This window comes from Pygocentrus nattereri, chromosome 28 (genome assembly GCF_015220715.1).
Source record: "Pygocentrus nattereri isolate fPygNat1 chromosome 28, fPygNat1.pri, whole genome shotgun sequence".
In the NCBI taxonomy this organism is placed as follows: domain Eukaryota; kingdom Metazoa; phylum Chordata; class Actinopteri; order Characiformes; family Serrasalmidae; genus Pygocentrus; species Pygocentrus nattereri.
The window spans coordinates 4,992,143-5,006,621 of NC_051238.1; the positions used below are offsets into that span (position 1 = coordinate 4,992,143).

General features: G+C 41.9%; 1 protein-coding gene across 1 annotated transcript in view; it reads left to right on the forward strand.

The window, feature by feature from the left end:
• The window catches only part of tnni3k (TNNI3 interacting kinase), a 45,953-nt gene that overhangs the window by 29,250 nt on the left and 2,224 nt on the right, over positions 1–14,479 (forward strand). The window contains exons 18-23 of the mRNA XM_017717796.2: positions 572–624; positions 938–990; positions 2,313–2,445; positions 2,616–2,725; positions 8,692–8,751; positions 12,008–12,177. Of these exons, the coding sequence (XP_017573285.2) occupies positions 572–624; positions 938–990; positions 2,313–2,445; positions 2,616–2,725; positions 8,692–8,751; positions 12,008–12,177 (579 nt within the window). The remainder of the gene's footprint in view (positions 1–571; positions 625–937; positions 991–2,312; positions 2,446–2,615; positions 2,726–8,691; positions 8,752–12,007; positions 12,178–14,479) is intronic.

Below are 14,479 nucleotides of genomic sequence, written 5' to 3' on the forward strand. Positions count from 1 at the left end.
GCAGCACTGTTATCAGCTACATCATCATCATCACTTGCTGTGGCTGTTGTTTTAATGGATGTAGTCAATCTTCATCAGAATGTCTTTATTTGGATGCACATTCTAAGGTTTTCCGTGCTCTGAGGCACTTTGTGTAGCCCTTCCTGAGGGGAATATGGTGTGTTAGAGCTGGGGAACCTTCAGGATCTTCTACACTCTTAAAAAAATGGTTCTTCAAGGGTTCTTTAGTTAAGATAGTGGTTCCACTCAAAATTTTGCATGATTAAAGTTTTTTTTTGTCATGGTGAAATGGTTCTTCAGATTGAGAGTGTGATTTTGAAAATGGTTCTATATAGCACCAAAAAGGGTTCTCCTATTGTTGTAGGCTTGCCATTGTAACAATAGAAGAACCCATTTTCGTGCTGTTTAGAACCATTTTCAAAAGGTTTCTATGTAGGAACTAACAAGGAGGTGGCCGTAATGTTCTGCCTGATTGGTGTATGTTAATTTCTTTTAGAAGCTTGAAATAAAACCCAGTGTTTATCTGAAGTGTAATGCTGTGGGTCTTTCTTGCTGTCTGTTTTATTCTCAGCCACAATATACTGCTCTACGAGGACGGCCATGCTGTGGTGGCTGATTTCGGGGGTGAGACATGAATCATGTATTATCAAATTCTATGAGTTGTACATATTCTGTGTCATAACATTAACATAACATGCCCCGTCTGGGTAAGCCCCCTACACTATACCAATAAGAGTCCTTGGGCAAGACTCCTAACACCACCTTGGCCTTCCTGTGTAAAATGATCAAATTGTAAGTCACTCTAGATAAGAGCGTCTGCCAAATGCCGTAAATGTAAATGTAAATAACATTTAAAAACTTCCCCTTTTTGTAGACTATGTTATATTACTTTGATGTACATTTTCAGTGTTTTGTTTTACCCCATGTTGCCCTGCAGAGTCCCGGTTCCTGCTCTCCATGGATGAGGATAACATGACAAAACAGCCTGGGGTCAGTTCAGCATCTCTGATCACTTTGTGTGTGTGTGTGTGTGTGTGTGTGTGTGCGTGTGTGTGCGGTAGTGTGCGTGTGTGTGTGTGTGTGTGCGTGCGTGTGTGTGTGTGTGCGTGCGTGTGTGTGTGTTTGCAGAGAGTCGTTTGGCTGGTACACCTGTATGGCTAATATACTGCACAACTAAGAGATTCTGAAATACGCAGAGGAGGTGATTTTGGTAGTTATGAAGACACCTGGTTGTTGACGCAGGTGTGTGTTACAGAGATGATTTTTAGACATCTGTTACAGAGATGATGTCTGTATGTGTTTTAAATGTGATTTTGATGCTTGTTACGGAGGTGACATTTATATATGTTTTATATAGTATTGTGCAAATGTCTTACCTAATAACACCGTATGCCATTCAAATAAAGCTAAATATAGTAAAAAAACACACACACAGGTTTGTAGCTAGTAGTTAGTTTGAAGAAAAAAATTTGGTTCTGGATTCCTTGGATTTATCAAATTTCATTACCAGCGCTCTTGATTTAACATAACAAAGTATTGATGAACAAAACCAGGTATAGAATTATGAATACAAATAATACTAGGTAGCTAACATGCATGAAATCACTGCTTGTTGTGTTCATTTTTCATTTGTGTTATTGTCAATTTTGTGTTTCTCAAAGCCAATACATGCTTGCTGTCTAGATAAACAGCTTTTAAAATAAAATTTTAGATTTCATTTGATATCTGGTATGGAGGTGACATTTAAATGTGTTATAGATGTGATTTGAAACCTGTTGCAGAGATGACATATATGTATACGTATGTTGTAGAAGTAATTTTATAGCAGTTACAGGAGATGACATTTATACATGTTATAGATGTGATTTAATATCTGTTACAGAGATGACATTTGAATGTGTTGTAGATGTGATTTGAAACCTGTTACAGAGCTGACATTGATACAGTATATGTTGTAGATGTAATTTCATACCTGTTACAGAAGATGACGTTTATATGTGTTATAGATGTAATTAGACACCTGTTACATAGATGACATTTATACGTTATAGACATGATTTGATACGTGTTACATAGATGACATTTATACGTTATAGGCATGATTTGATACCTGTTACGGAGATGACATTTATACGTTATAGGCATGATTTGATACCTGTTACATAGATGACATTTATACGTTATAGGCATGATTTGATACCTGTTACTGAGATTACATTCTATTCAATTCTATTTGTTATGGATGTGATTTTGATTTCTGTTACGGAGATGAGACTGATGTGTGTTACGGAGCTGATTTGTTTTTACTGTAGAATCTGCGGTGGATGGCACCTGAGGTCTTTACCCAGTGTACACGCTACACAGTGAAAGCAGACATGTTCAGCTATGCACTGTGTCTCTGGGAGCTGCTGACAGGGGAGGTTCCTTTCGCTCATCTCAAGCCTGGTACCGTTTTTCTGCAACTTCTCTGAAATCCGCACTCGTTACTTCACAGAATATTTTGAATGAAATAAAACTATATTCATTTTGTGTACTGATATTTATCATACATACACCATCTCTGTACTGATATCTCTGTACTGAATTATAAAGCTAGATTCTCTCTCTTATTCTAGCGGCTGCAGCTGCTGATATGGCCTACCATCACATCCGGCCTCCGATTGGCTACTCCATCCCCAAACCCCTCTCTGCGCTGCTGATGCGAGGCTGGAATTCCAGTCCTGAGGTCAGTGCTGGGGTCAGAAATGGGGTATAAAATAAAAAATAAAACAAAACATGATGAGTTAGACATAACTCCAACCATAATTATGATTACTCTTAAAAAATGGTTCATGATTCAAACATGCATTGAAAAAACAACTAAATCCCTATTTTTCAGTTTATTTTATTTGGAAAGAACAACATCATGAATCATGAAAATTGCAGCACATTTTATTTCAGTGTGGGTAACAGAAGTAAAGATTTTGCATCTGTTTTATCTATTATTGTTATTTTTATTTTATTTATTATTTGTACAAGAAGGTACAGTAAGTATAACCAAAAAAAAGACAAAGAGAGGGAAAACGTGCAGGGAGAGGTTTTTTTTCCCTCAGGGGGAAAAAAAATCATAAAATAAAAACAAAATCACAAAAAACATGAAAACATAGCGTGACAGTAGAAGAGATTTCATTCACCAACGCGAGCAGCAATGGACACAACTTGAGTGAATACAAGAAACTAGGGATGTGGGGTAATACTGTAATTATTCTGGTATCAGAAAATAGTTGTGTTGGCCTGATCTTTAAATCTGACTGATTGCAGTATTTCATTCTTCACATAATTTAGTGATTTATGCACTACTAGATGACGTAAGGAAAGATTACAAAACATTATTATTCAGCCAGCTGATCCCCCTTAAAAAACACTAATACAAAACTACTACTACTACTATTACAGCTACTACTACTACAGCTACTACTACTACTACTACTACTATTACAGCTACCACTACTACTACAGCTACTACTACTACAGCTACTACTACTACTACTACTACTATTACAGCTACCACTACTACTACAGCTACTACTACTACTACTACTATTACAGCTACCACTACTACTACAGCTACTACTACTACAGCTACTACTACTACTACTACTACTATTACAGCTACCACTACTACTACAGCTACTACTACTACAGCTACTACTACTACTACTACTATTACAGCTACCACTACTACTACAGCTACTACTACTACTACTACTACTATTACAGCTACCACTACTACTACAGCTACTACTACTACTACTATTACAGCTACCACTACTACTACTACTACTACTACTACTACTACTATTACAGCTACCACTACTACTACAGCTACTACTACTACAGCTACTACTACTACTACTATTACAGCTACCACTACTACTACAGCTACTACTACTACTACTACTATTACAGCTACCACTACTACTACTACTACTACTACTACTACTATTACAGCTACCACTACTACTACAGCTACTACTACTACTACTACTATTACAGCTACCACTACTACTACTACTACTACTACTACTATTACAGCTACCACTACTACTACAGCTACTACTACTACAGCTACTACTACTACTACTATTACAGCTACCACTACTACTACAGCTACTACTACTACTACTACTATTACAGCTACCACTACTACTACAGCTACTACTACTACTACTACTATTACAGCTACCACTACTACTACAGCTACTACTACTACAGTGACTACTACTACCACTACTACTACAGTTACTACTACTACGACTACTATTACAGGGGCTACTACTACTACTAGTACTACTATTACAGCTACCACTACTACTACAGCTAATACCACTAAAGCTACTACTACTACTACAGCTACTGCTACTCCTCCTACTACTACAGCTGCTACTACTACTGCTGCTATTACTACAGCTACTGCTACTACAGCTACTTCTACTCCTACTACTACAGCTACTACTACTACAGTTACTTCTACTACTACTACTACAACTACTATTATTACCACTACTACTACAACTGCTACTACTACTCCTACTACTACTACCTTTGCAATGACTACCACTACTACCGCTACTATTACAGCTACTACTACTGCAACTATTACTACAGATACTACTACTACAGATACTACTACTCCTACTATAACTACTACTACTACTGCTACTACAGCAGCTACTACTACTACAGCTACTACTACTGCTACTATTACTACTACTGCTACTACAGCTACTACTGCTACTACAGCAGCTACTACTACTACAGCAGCTACTACTACTACAGCTACTACTACTGCTACTATTACTACTACTGCTACTACAGCAGCTACTACTACTACAGTTACTACTGCTACTCCTACTACTACAGCTACTACAACTACAGCTAATACTACTACAGCTACTACTACTACTACTACCACTACTACGAATACTGACACAACTACTGCAACTACCACTACTACTACAGCTAGTATTACCACCTCTACTACTACAACAACTACTACTACCATTGCAACTACTACCACTACTACTACTACAGCTACTACTACTAAAGGGTAATTTCACAGATTTTTTTAAATGTCTGCGTAATTCAGTGCTAGAGATGTAAACCGAGAGATTCAGAGTGGGTTTGGTTTGAAAAGGTTCAGACGTCTTTAGAGTGGTGGTGATTGGAACCAGGGGTCACCATGACTACAACACAGATATAGACATTTTATTTACCAAAACCACCAGTGAAAATCTAGAAAAAATGAATTAAAAATATGCATGAAAAAAGTATTCTTGCGTGTAGTATTACATGTATCCCTCCACCAATGTGTTTTAAAAATGTTTTTTAGCCTAAATCTTCACAACGTCACAAAGCAATGTGTCAGACTTAAGGCAGTGTATTCATAACCATTTCATGTACTATACTGTAGTAACAGTGAGGAGCTTTTAGAGGTGGACGTCTGGTTCCTATCACCACCACTGTGAACAGTTCTGATTAAATATATTAAGATGATCTCACATGCAAAGATCATTAACTCCAGGCTCCTTCGGTCAGCACTTTCCTCTTCCTGTTTGTAGAGGTTTGTATTGCTGGTGAAGCATCTCCCTCAGGAAGAAACTCATTATCTCTCCAGAGTTGCGTCTAAATCTGGGTCGACCGTGCCTGCCTGGCCTCACACCTCTAGAGCCCAGAGCTGTCTCACGTCAGCAGGTTTATAGAACATGCACTGCTTTAATTGGCTTTGAGAAAAGAGTTCAGGCTCTTCAGAGAGGCTTAAAAGCCCTTTTAGTGAAGTGTAATTAGGAAAGTAGATTTTTAGTGGCTGTGCATTTAAGAATGTGTTTTTTTGTTGGGAATCAGATGCAAACAGTTGTAATCATCTTTAAGATGTATGTTTCTACACTGGCTTAGGTCAGGATGCAAAACTATGTCTTAAAATCATGTTCTTTGAAAAGTGGAGATAAAGAGGAATGGAATCAATCTAAAAACTTGTTCATTAAATGCTTAATCACATTCCTTGAAGCAGGGAAATAAGGCACTAGGGGCCAGTCCCATTTCTGATTTTCACCCCTACCCCTTGTTTTCGAGTGTCACCATAACCCCTTAGAACTGAGCTACAGGGCAGTGGTTGAGATCTTCCTCTATGAAATGAGGCCCTCAAATAAAAGAGCATCACTTCATTAACAGCTACCAGCGCTGCTCTGTAGGCGACCCTGCCCGTCTGCAGGGACAGCAGAGGAGGGGAAAGTTCAGCTCCTCACTGCTGGGCTTTAGTTACATTTAGGGCATCATACGCCTTCAAAGAGGGGGGCAATTATTTATTATCACCCACCACTAATTCTTCAGTGATATGAAGCTGAAGTTAGAGATTCTCCAGCTTCTCATTTGACTTTTCCCATTCCACCTTAAATGGAATTCCGGCGCTTCAGGCTGGACTAACATATTATTAGTGATGTTTTATGCTTGTTATGAAGAAAACAACCATAATACACTGAAATGACATTAAACTAAGATAAACCAATGACTGTCGTAGTTTTTAACAGAGAAATTTTTTTTTCTCACATCTCTCTGTTTGGAGTCTCTGACAAACCTCCATTTGGAGGGCCATGTAGCCCCAACACTTCACCCCACCCCTCTATCTCAACAAAAGAGAAAGGGCCAAGCAGTGGGGGCGAGGGGCGAAATGGGACTGGGCCTAAACCTACAAAATTAGTCAGTGAATGCCAAGCGGCACAAGTCCTACCAGCCAGTACAAGACATACAGAGACATTTCTGACTTTTCCTTTAAGTCTCGAATCTTAATATCATTTATAACAGTCTTAACAAATGACATCCGAATCATCGGTATCAGGAGATGTTTACGATGAAACATTTTGGCATCACACAAATGTTTGGTACATGTTTCAAACTGTATTTATTGAGCTCCAGAATAGCTGAATGTTTAGGCCACACTTGGCTACTGTGCTAAACTGTAGTACATACATGAAAAATATCAGATATCGGCCCACAGTCCCCATATCAGTGCACCCCTAGTTTTTGTTCAGTGGCAGAGTCAGGATTTCATGTGGAATAACACAGTAAGCTTGATTATTGTGATAAATTAGGGCCAATTATTAGGCCTGACGATGTAGTAATGGGTGTGACGGTGCATGTTTTGTCTTTGTTACATGTAATGCGACGATCTGATACACTGGATCGTGATCGGCACCAATACTGACCTTATAAACCGATCGGGCAAATTCTCATCTGGAGGTTTTTAATGGGACTGAATGCTGAACATAGACATTAATTATAACTAATCACGTTACAGGCTGAATTATGAAAGTCGTTGAGATAGTATCTCAAACTTTCTCGTTATTCTGTGATGCAGCCAGATGTGTGTTTCTCTACAAAGTGCTGCAGTATGTCAAAATAAAAGTCCCTCTTAACGAAGTGTGAGGAGTGCCTTTCTAACTGATTCACACCATATTTCTTACTTTTACATTTCTATCAGTTTAAGGTGTAAATCATTAATTACCATAATAACTTAGAATATATATGTATATTATATATGTATGTGATATATAATATATAAGTGTAACAGCACATCACATGAGCTACATGTACATACATACATTGGTGCATAAGTCAAAAACACAAGACGTGTTTGTGTGTGCACATGTTTGTGTGTGTGTGTGTGTGTGTGTGTGTTTGTGTGTGTGTGTGTGTTTGTGTGCAAGTGTGTGTGTGTTTGTGTGCGAGTGTGTGTGTGTGTTTGTGTGCGAGTGTGTGCGTGTGTGTTTGTGTGCGTGTGTGTGTGTGCGCGTGTTTGTGTGCGAGTGTGTGTGTGTGTGTTTGTGTGCGAGTGTGTGTGTGTTTGTGTGCGAGTGTGTGTGCGTGTGTGTTTGTGTGCGAGTGTGTGTGTGTGTTTGTGTGCGTGTGTGTGTGCGCGTGTTTGTGTGCGAGTGTGTGTGTGTGTGTTTGTGTGCGAGTGTTTGCGCGTGTTTGTGTGCGAGTGTGTGTGTGCGTTTGTGTGCGAGTGTGTGCGTGTGTGTTTGTGTGCGAGTGTGTGCGTGTGTGCGTTTGTGTGCGAGTGTGTGTGTGTGTGTTTGTGTGCGAGTGTGTGTGTGTGTCCTCTGATGCAGCAGATCTGACTCTTTTGAAGTTGCGGTGCTTTGATGAGTGTGTGTTATGTAAGCTCTTCTGATTTCATAACTGTTGGTTAATTGGTTACAACCTTAATGAGAACATTCTGCTATCTCCTTATTTCTCTCTCGCTCTTACTTTCTCTCTCTTTTTCTTTTTTCTTCCTGCCACTTCCCCTCTCTCTCTCTCTCTTTCTCTCTCTCTCATCCTCCCACCCTGTCTCCCTCTTTTTTCTTCTTCTGACCCCGTCTGTCTCTCTCTCTCTCTCTCTCTCTCTCTATATATATATATATATGTGTGTGTGTATATGTGTGTTTTTATTTCCTGCCACTTCATCTCTCTCTCTCATCCTCCCACCATGTCTCCCTCTCTTTTTCCTTCCTCCCACCCCTGTCTCTCTCTCCCCCTTTTCTCCTCTCTCTCCTCTCATCTCTTCACTTCCTCTCTCCATCTCACTCTTTTTCTGTCTATTTATCTGTCTCTCTTTTTCTCTCCCACTCTGTCCTCTCTCTCTCTCTCTCTCTCTCTCTCTCTCTCTCTCAGGAAAGGCCTGAGTTCTCTGAGGTTGTGGCTAAGCTGGAGGAGTGTCTGTGTAATGTGGAGGTACAGAAAATCCTGAATGTATTCCTTTATTGTCTGTCAGCCTCTTTTAGAATCTTCAGTCCACACATATAAGAAATCCTGCACTGTATGTCAAAACATGTCCAGACAGTCCTTCTAATAAGTGAATTCAGCTACTTTAATGTGCATCACTCACACATAACTTTGACCGTTTGCAAAATTATGATTGACACACCTCTCATCCAGTCGCTGTCGTATCTAAATGTTCTTTTCTTCCATCAGGCGAATGAAAAACAGCGTTGGCAGTAAATCAGTCGGAATTATTAGAGTAAGAAACGGTGAGCGGTGTTAGTGAGGAGTGTGTGATGCCTGACTCCTGGGCATCTGGAGGGTGGAGCTCTTTTTATTTCATTCCTTAAGCTGAAAACATTTTGAATTCAACAAACTACAGAGACAAACTGCGAACACACAGGATTATCAGGCTCTAAGGTCAGATAAACGTAGATTAGATGCTCAGAAACGTGGATGAAACTCAGCGTTAGATGTTGAGGTGTCATCTGTTACACGTCTTTCAGCAGACTTTAATGAAACAACACAAAGAATGCATTCATATTTGTCTTTACAAGGATGCTGTGCAATCCTGTTTAATCTGGCTGATTTATCAAGATAACCCAAGCTAAGATTTATCAAGCTGAGCCAAGAGCAGCTACCTAAAAGCTGACTAGTTAGCAAACTGATGTTAATTTTTTTTAATGCCATTTATCAAATTAAAATGATTTTTAGCAAATACAGTAACCCAGAGCTGACCGTACAGCCAGAGGATTCTGCTTGTTTACAGTTTTGATATTGAGCTGTGAGTTTGGAAAGTGTGAGTTTGATTTACTGACTGATTTACTGCCGCCGCCGTTCTCACTGCAGGTTTGTTCTGGGGAGTTCTCCTTCGCTTGTTGGAGTAAGGAACATTTAGACGGTTGTGGCTGGCTGATAATGTTGGTCACTGTTTTGCAAATGGTCAGTTGTGTGCACACACTGTGTATAAGGCCTGAGCCCTTTAAATCAGGTGTGCTGCTGGTGGAACTGAATAAACCCATGCAGTGGCTTGAGCTACATTGAGGAGAACAAGAACCAACGCTATGTTCTAAAGTCTCTCTCAGACGCATAGCAGTACCTTTACTGAAAACAACACATTCGCTTATTTTAGTCATTTGTTTATTTGCATTCCTTCTAGTGTTCTCTAATAATGCGTATCATTCTACTGAACTGGTTCAGTCCGAGTTGAAAACGCATTTGGATTTTAGACTAAAATCCTTTTGCTTTGAGCAGCTCTAAACCTTAAACGCGTGTTTTATTACAATAAACGATTGAACATTCAATTTTGTCTTATATCCGTTTCGGTGGTGACAATTTTGACTAATTTTGAGCAGAACTCAAAAACACTAGGCAGTACATGACCAGCAAACAAAGCTTTGAACACACATAAAATCAGATTTTTTATTAAAACACAAAGTTCTTCATTAATAAAAAATAAAAAGCTTTGGTGGTGACAATTCGTAATGTTTCACACTGATTTTCAGACTTTGGGATACATTTACTTCAAAACAGTGGGATCGATCTGCTCACCATGTGGCCATGAGGGACAGGGATGCAGTCTCACTTCCTGCTCTGAAGTGCAGGGGTGTGGCTAAAATAAGGCTCCGCCCACATGTGAAAACTCTTATGTTTCAGTAGTGATGTGAAAATGTGGGACAGCACATTTCCTTCTACAAATTAAACTACAATTTAAAATCTAAATCTTTGAACTTCACTTTAAAATAAATTTAAAAACATATTGTGTAAAAAACGGCATTGAAATAAATAGAAAAGTATATTTAGAAGTATTCTTTTCACAAGTGTAAGTTTAGGAGTCAGGGTTTGGGAGTCAGGGTATAGGAGTCAGGGTTTGGGAGTCAGGGTTTGGGAGTCAGGGTATAGGAGTCAGGGTTTGGGAGTCAGGGTATAGGAGTCAGGGTTTGGGAGTTAGGGTTTGGGAGCCAGGGTTTGGGAGTCAGGGTTTGGGAGTCAGGGTTTGGGAGTCAGGGTTTGGCAGTCAGGGTATAGGAGTCAGGGTTTGGGAGTCAGGGTTTGGGAGTCAGGGTATAGGAGTCAGGGTTTGGGAGTCAGGGTTTGGGAGTCAGGGTTTGGGAGTCAGGGTATAGGAGTCAGGGTTTGGGAGTCAGGGTTTGGCAGTCAGGGTATAGGAGTCAGGGTTTGGGAGTCAGGGTTTGGCAGTCAGGGTATAGGAGTCAGGGTTTGGGAGTCAGGGTTTGGCAGTCAGGGTATAGGAGTCAGGGTTTGGGAGCCAGGGTTTGGGAGCCAGGGTTTGGGAGTCAGGGTTTGGGAGCCAGGGTTTGGGAGCCAGGGTTTGGGAGTCAGGGTTTGGGAGTCAGGGTTTGGGAGTCAGGGTTTGGGAGCCAGGGTTTGGGAGTCAGGGTTTGGGAGTCAGGTTAAGGGAGCCAGGGTTTGGGAGTCCGGTTAAGGGAGCCAGGGTTTGGGAGTTAGGGTTTGGGAGTCAGGGTATAGGAGTCAGGGTATAGGAGTCAGGGTTTGGCAGTCAGGGTTTGGGAGTCAGGGTTTGGGAGTCAGGGTTTGGGAGCCAGGGTTTGGGAGCCAGGGTTTGGGAGTCAGGGTTTGGGAGCCAGGGTTTGGGAGCCAGGGTTTGGGAGTCAGGGTTTGGGAGCCAGGGTTTGGGAGCCAGGGTTTGGGAGTCAGGGTTTGGGAGTCAGGGTTTGGGAGTCAGGGTTTGGGAGCCAGGGTTTGGGAGCCAGGGTTTGGGAGCCAGGGTTTGGGAGTCAGGGTTTGGGAGTCAGGGTTTGGGAGCCAGGGTTTGGGAGCCAGGGTTTGGGAGTCAGGGTTTGGCAGTCAGGGTATAGGAGTCAGGGTTTGGGAGTCAGGGTTTGGGAGCCAGGGTTTGGGAGCCAGGGTTTGGGAGCCAGGGTTTGGGAGTCAGGGTTTGGGAGTCAGGGTTTGGGAGCCAGGGTTTGGGAGCCAGGGTTTGGGAGTCAGGTTAAGGGAGCCAGGGTTTGGGAGTCCGGTTAAGGGAGCCAGGGTTTGGGAGTCAGGGTTTGGGAGTCAGGGTTTGGGACAGACATCTCCCAATGAAAATGTCTTGTAGATCACAAATCCAGAACATAGGCCTTGTACTAATTCAGCAGGATGGTCTGTGTGGTAAAGTAATTACCGACTAGTTAAATAGTTCTAAGCAGCGGTTTGGCTTCAGTGCTGTAATTTGTATAAATGTGTTTGTTTTCGTGTGCTGCAGCTGATGTCTCCAGCCTCCAGTAACAGCAGTGGTTCTCTGTCCCCCTCGGCGTCGTCCGACTGCCTGCTGGGCCGCGGGAGTCCCGGCCGGAGCCACGTGGCAGCGCTGCGCTCACGGTTCGAGCTGGAGTACGCCCTGAACACCCGGGCATACGCTGCCTGGAGCCAGAGGTGCGCATACATATATATACACGTACATACACACTGCCTGTCAAAAGTTTGGGCCTGAGCTTGTGCTTTGATGAGGTGTTATTCCACGCAATGACAGGGAAATGCCGATTTAATTTTGGTTAGGCTCGTTTGGACAAATGTGAGGCATGGCTTGAGAAAGACCAGGACGCGGGACGTGCAAAACGTGCACTGATTTTTATTCTTATTCTTCATGCCTACACAGACATTTCAGTGAATGTATGGCCATGAACATTTGCCCCGAAGACATGGAAACGTCATGGAAATGTACCGGTCGCAGTAAAATAATTCTCTGGTATTCATGTATATGAGATGCGCTGAGTTCTCATCCAGGCAGATATGTGCAGAGTAGGGAGGTTAAATAGGTCATACTCATAGCTTGAATACAAGTGTTCCAATACCCAAAAACAATGATCATCATATGTAAGGACCAGCATTGGGACTGGATTTAAGCTTTCCACTGAATTTTCAGTTTCTTCACAATGTCTGCATAATTCAGTGGTTGAAATGTAAACACAGTTATTCAGGGTGGTTTGGGAGTAAAATGGTTGATTGTAGAGACTCAGATTTCTTTACATTGGTGGTGATAGGAACCAGGGGTTGCCATGACTACAACACAAATATAGAAATTTTATTTACCGTCCAGAACCACCAGTGAACCCACATGAGTCTTCAGAGTTAGTGATAAATCTGAAAAAATAAGTTTGCTCTGGAAACTATTTTGCATTACAGTATCTATCAAGCTTTGTATCTAACGTTCTGTGAGGGAGCTTTTAGAGGTGGACGTCTGGTTCCTATCACCACCACTGTGAGCTATTCTGACTCGAAACCTGTCTCTAGAGCAGAGAACTTCACATAAAACCGCTCTGAATGGCTTTATCACAGTTTAATTATGCAACAGTGGGTGGATTTCCCCTGCAGGGGCAGTATGTGTCGTCTAAAGCTGAATCCCATGGTCAGGCTGCTCTGCCCTTTCTCAAGGTCAGAAGCAGACCGTCCACTAAACACACTTCAGCACAACACTTTAAAGTGTGGTTGCTAGGAGACAGCGCCAAGGACACAAAGCCAAGCTTATACAATAAAACATGCATGGGAGACTTTACTAGCAGCCAGCTCTTAATTCTTCATGTGCACATGTTGAATCAGTGACTGTGGTGAAAGCTAAGCAACGGTCAACATATCCACTGAAGGAAGGAGCTGGAGAGAAAAGATGAGTCATGTTGCTATTGTCTGTAGACCCGAGGTGTCCGTTTACAGACCTGACCACTGCAGGGTGTTTTGACCTCTGCTTCTGACCATATTTAGTCTCCTAGCACATATATCACTGCCGAACACGTTTTAGGGCCAACCTTAATAAAAATAAGACAGTAGACGAGAATAAAGTAGTAATACATTGAGAAAAAAGTTATACTATTTCAAGAAAAAAGTAGTAATATTTGGAGGATACAGTGGTCTAACTGTCGGGGGTCTAACTGTCGGGGGTCTAACTGTCGGGGGTCTAACTGTAGGGGGCTGCTATAACGCGTTGGGGTCTCGGTTGCTGCACCGGCGCTGGAGCTCCATTCACTCCCGTCTCTCTGTGGATCATTTTGAGAAGAGAACTGGGTCATTCTCTGTTTGGGGTGGGAATTCAGGTGGATACATTTTATAAACATCAATCAAACTAAATAATCTTAATACATCCATTAACATCTCCTGTTATCATATATGCAGAAAGGAGAGCTGAATTTTATGAATATGGTGTAACACCAGTGACGGTGACTCCAGTGACATTCAGGTTAAAACAGGATTTTGTAAATTGGCTGACTTGTTGGTGGTGAAGTGACCATCAGTTTAAAGTCAGTAATAAAAATGATATTTTTAATAACACCAGGGACACATAGAAGTTCTGCGTTCCCTGATAAACAAAACGTGTGACTCGCCTTCTCAGGCCCTGAGATGCTTCCTCTCTGATGAGCCTCGACCCAAAGCAGCAGTTTAATGGAGCTAAAAATCCCGTTAAAATATAATATAAGAGTCCGGATAACAGGGCGGCACGGTGGCGTGGTGGGTAGCGCTGTCGCCTCACAGCGAGGAGGGCCTGGGTTCGATTCCCTGGCCGGGCGACCGGGGTCCTCTCTGTGTGGAGTTTGCATGTTCTCCCCGTGTCTGCGTGGGTTTCCTCCCACAGTCCAAAGACATGCAGTCAGGCCAATTGGACGTGCTAAATTGCCCCTGGGTGTGAGTGACTGTCTGTCTGCCTGCGATGGACTGCCGACCTGTCCAGGGTGTATCCTGCCTTCCG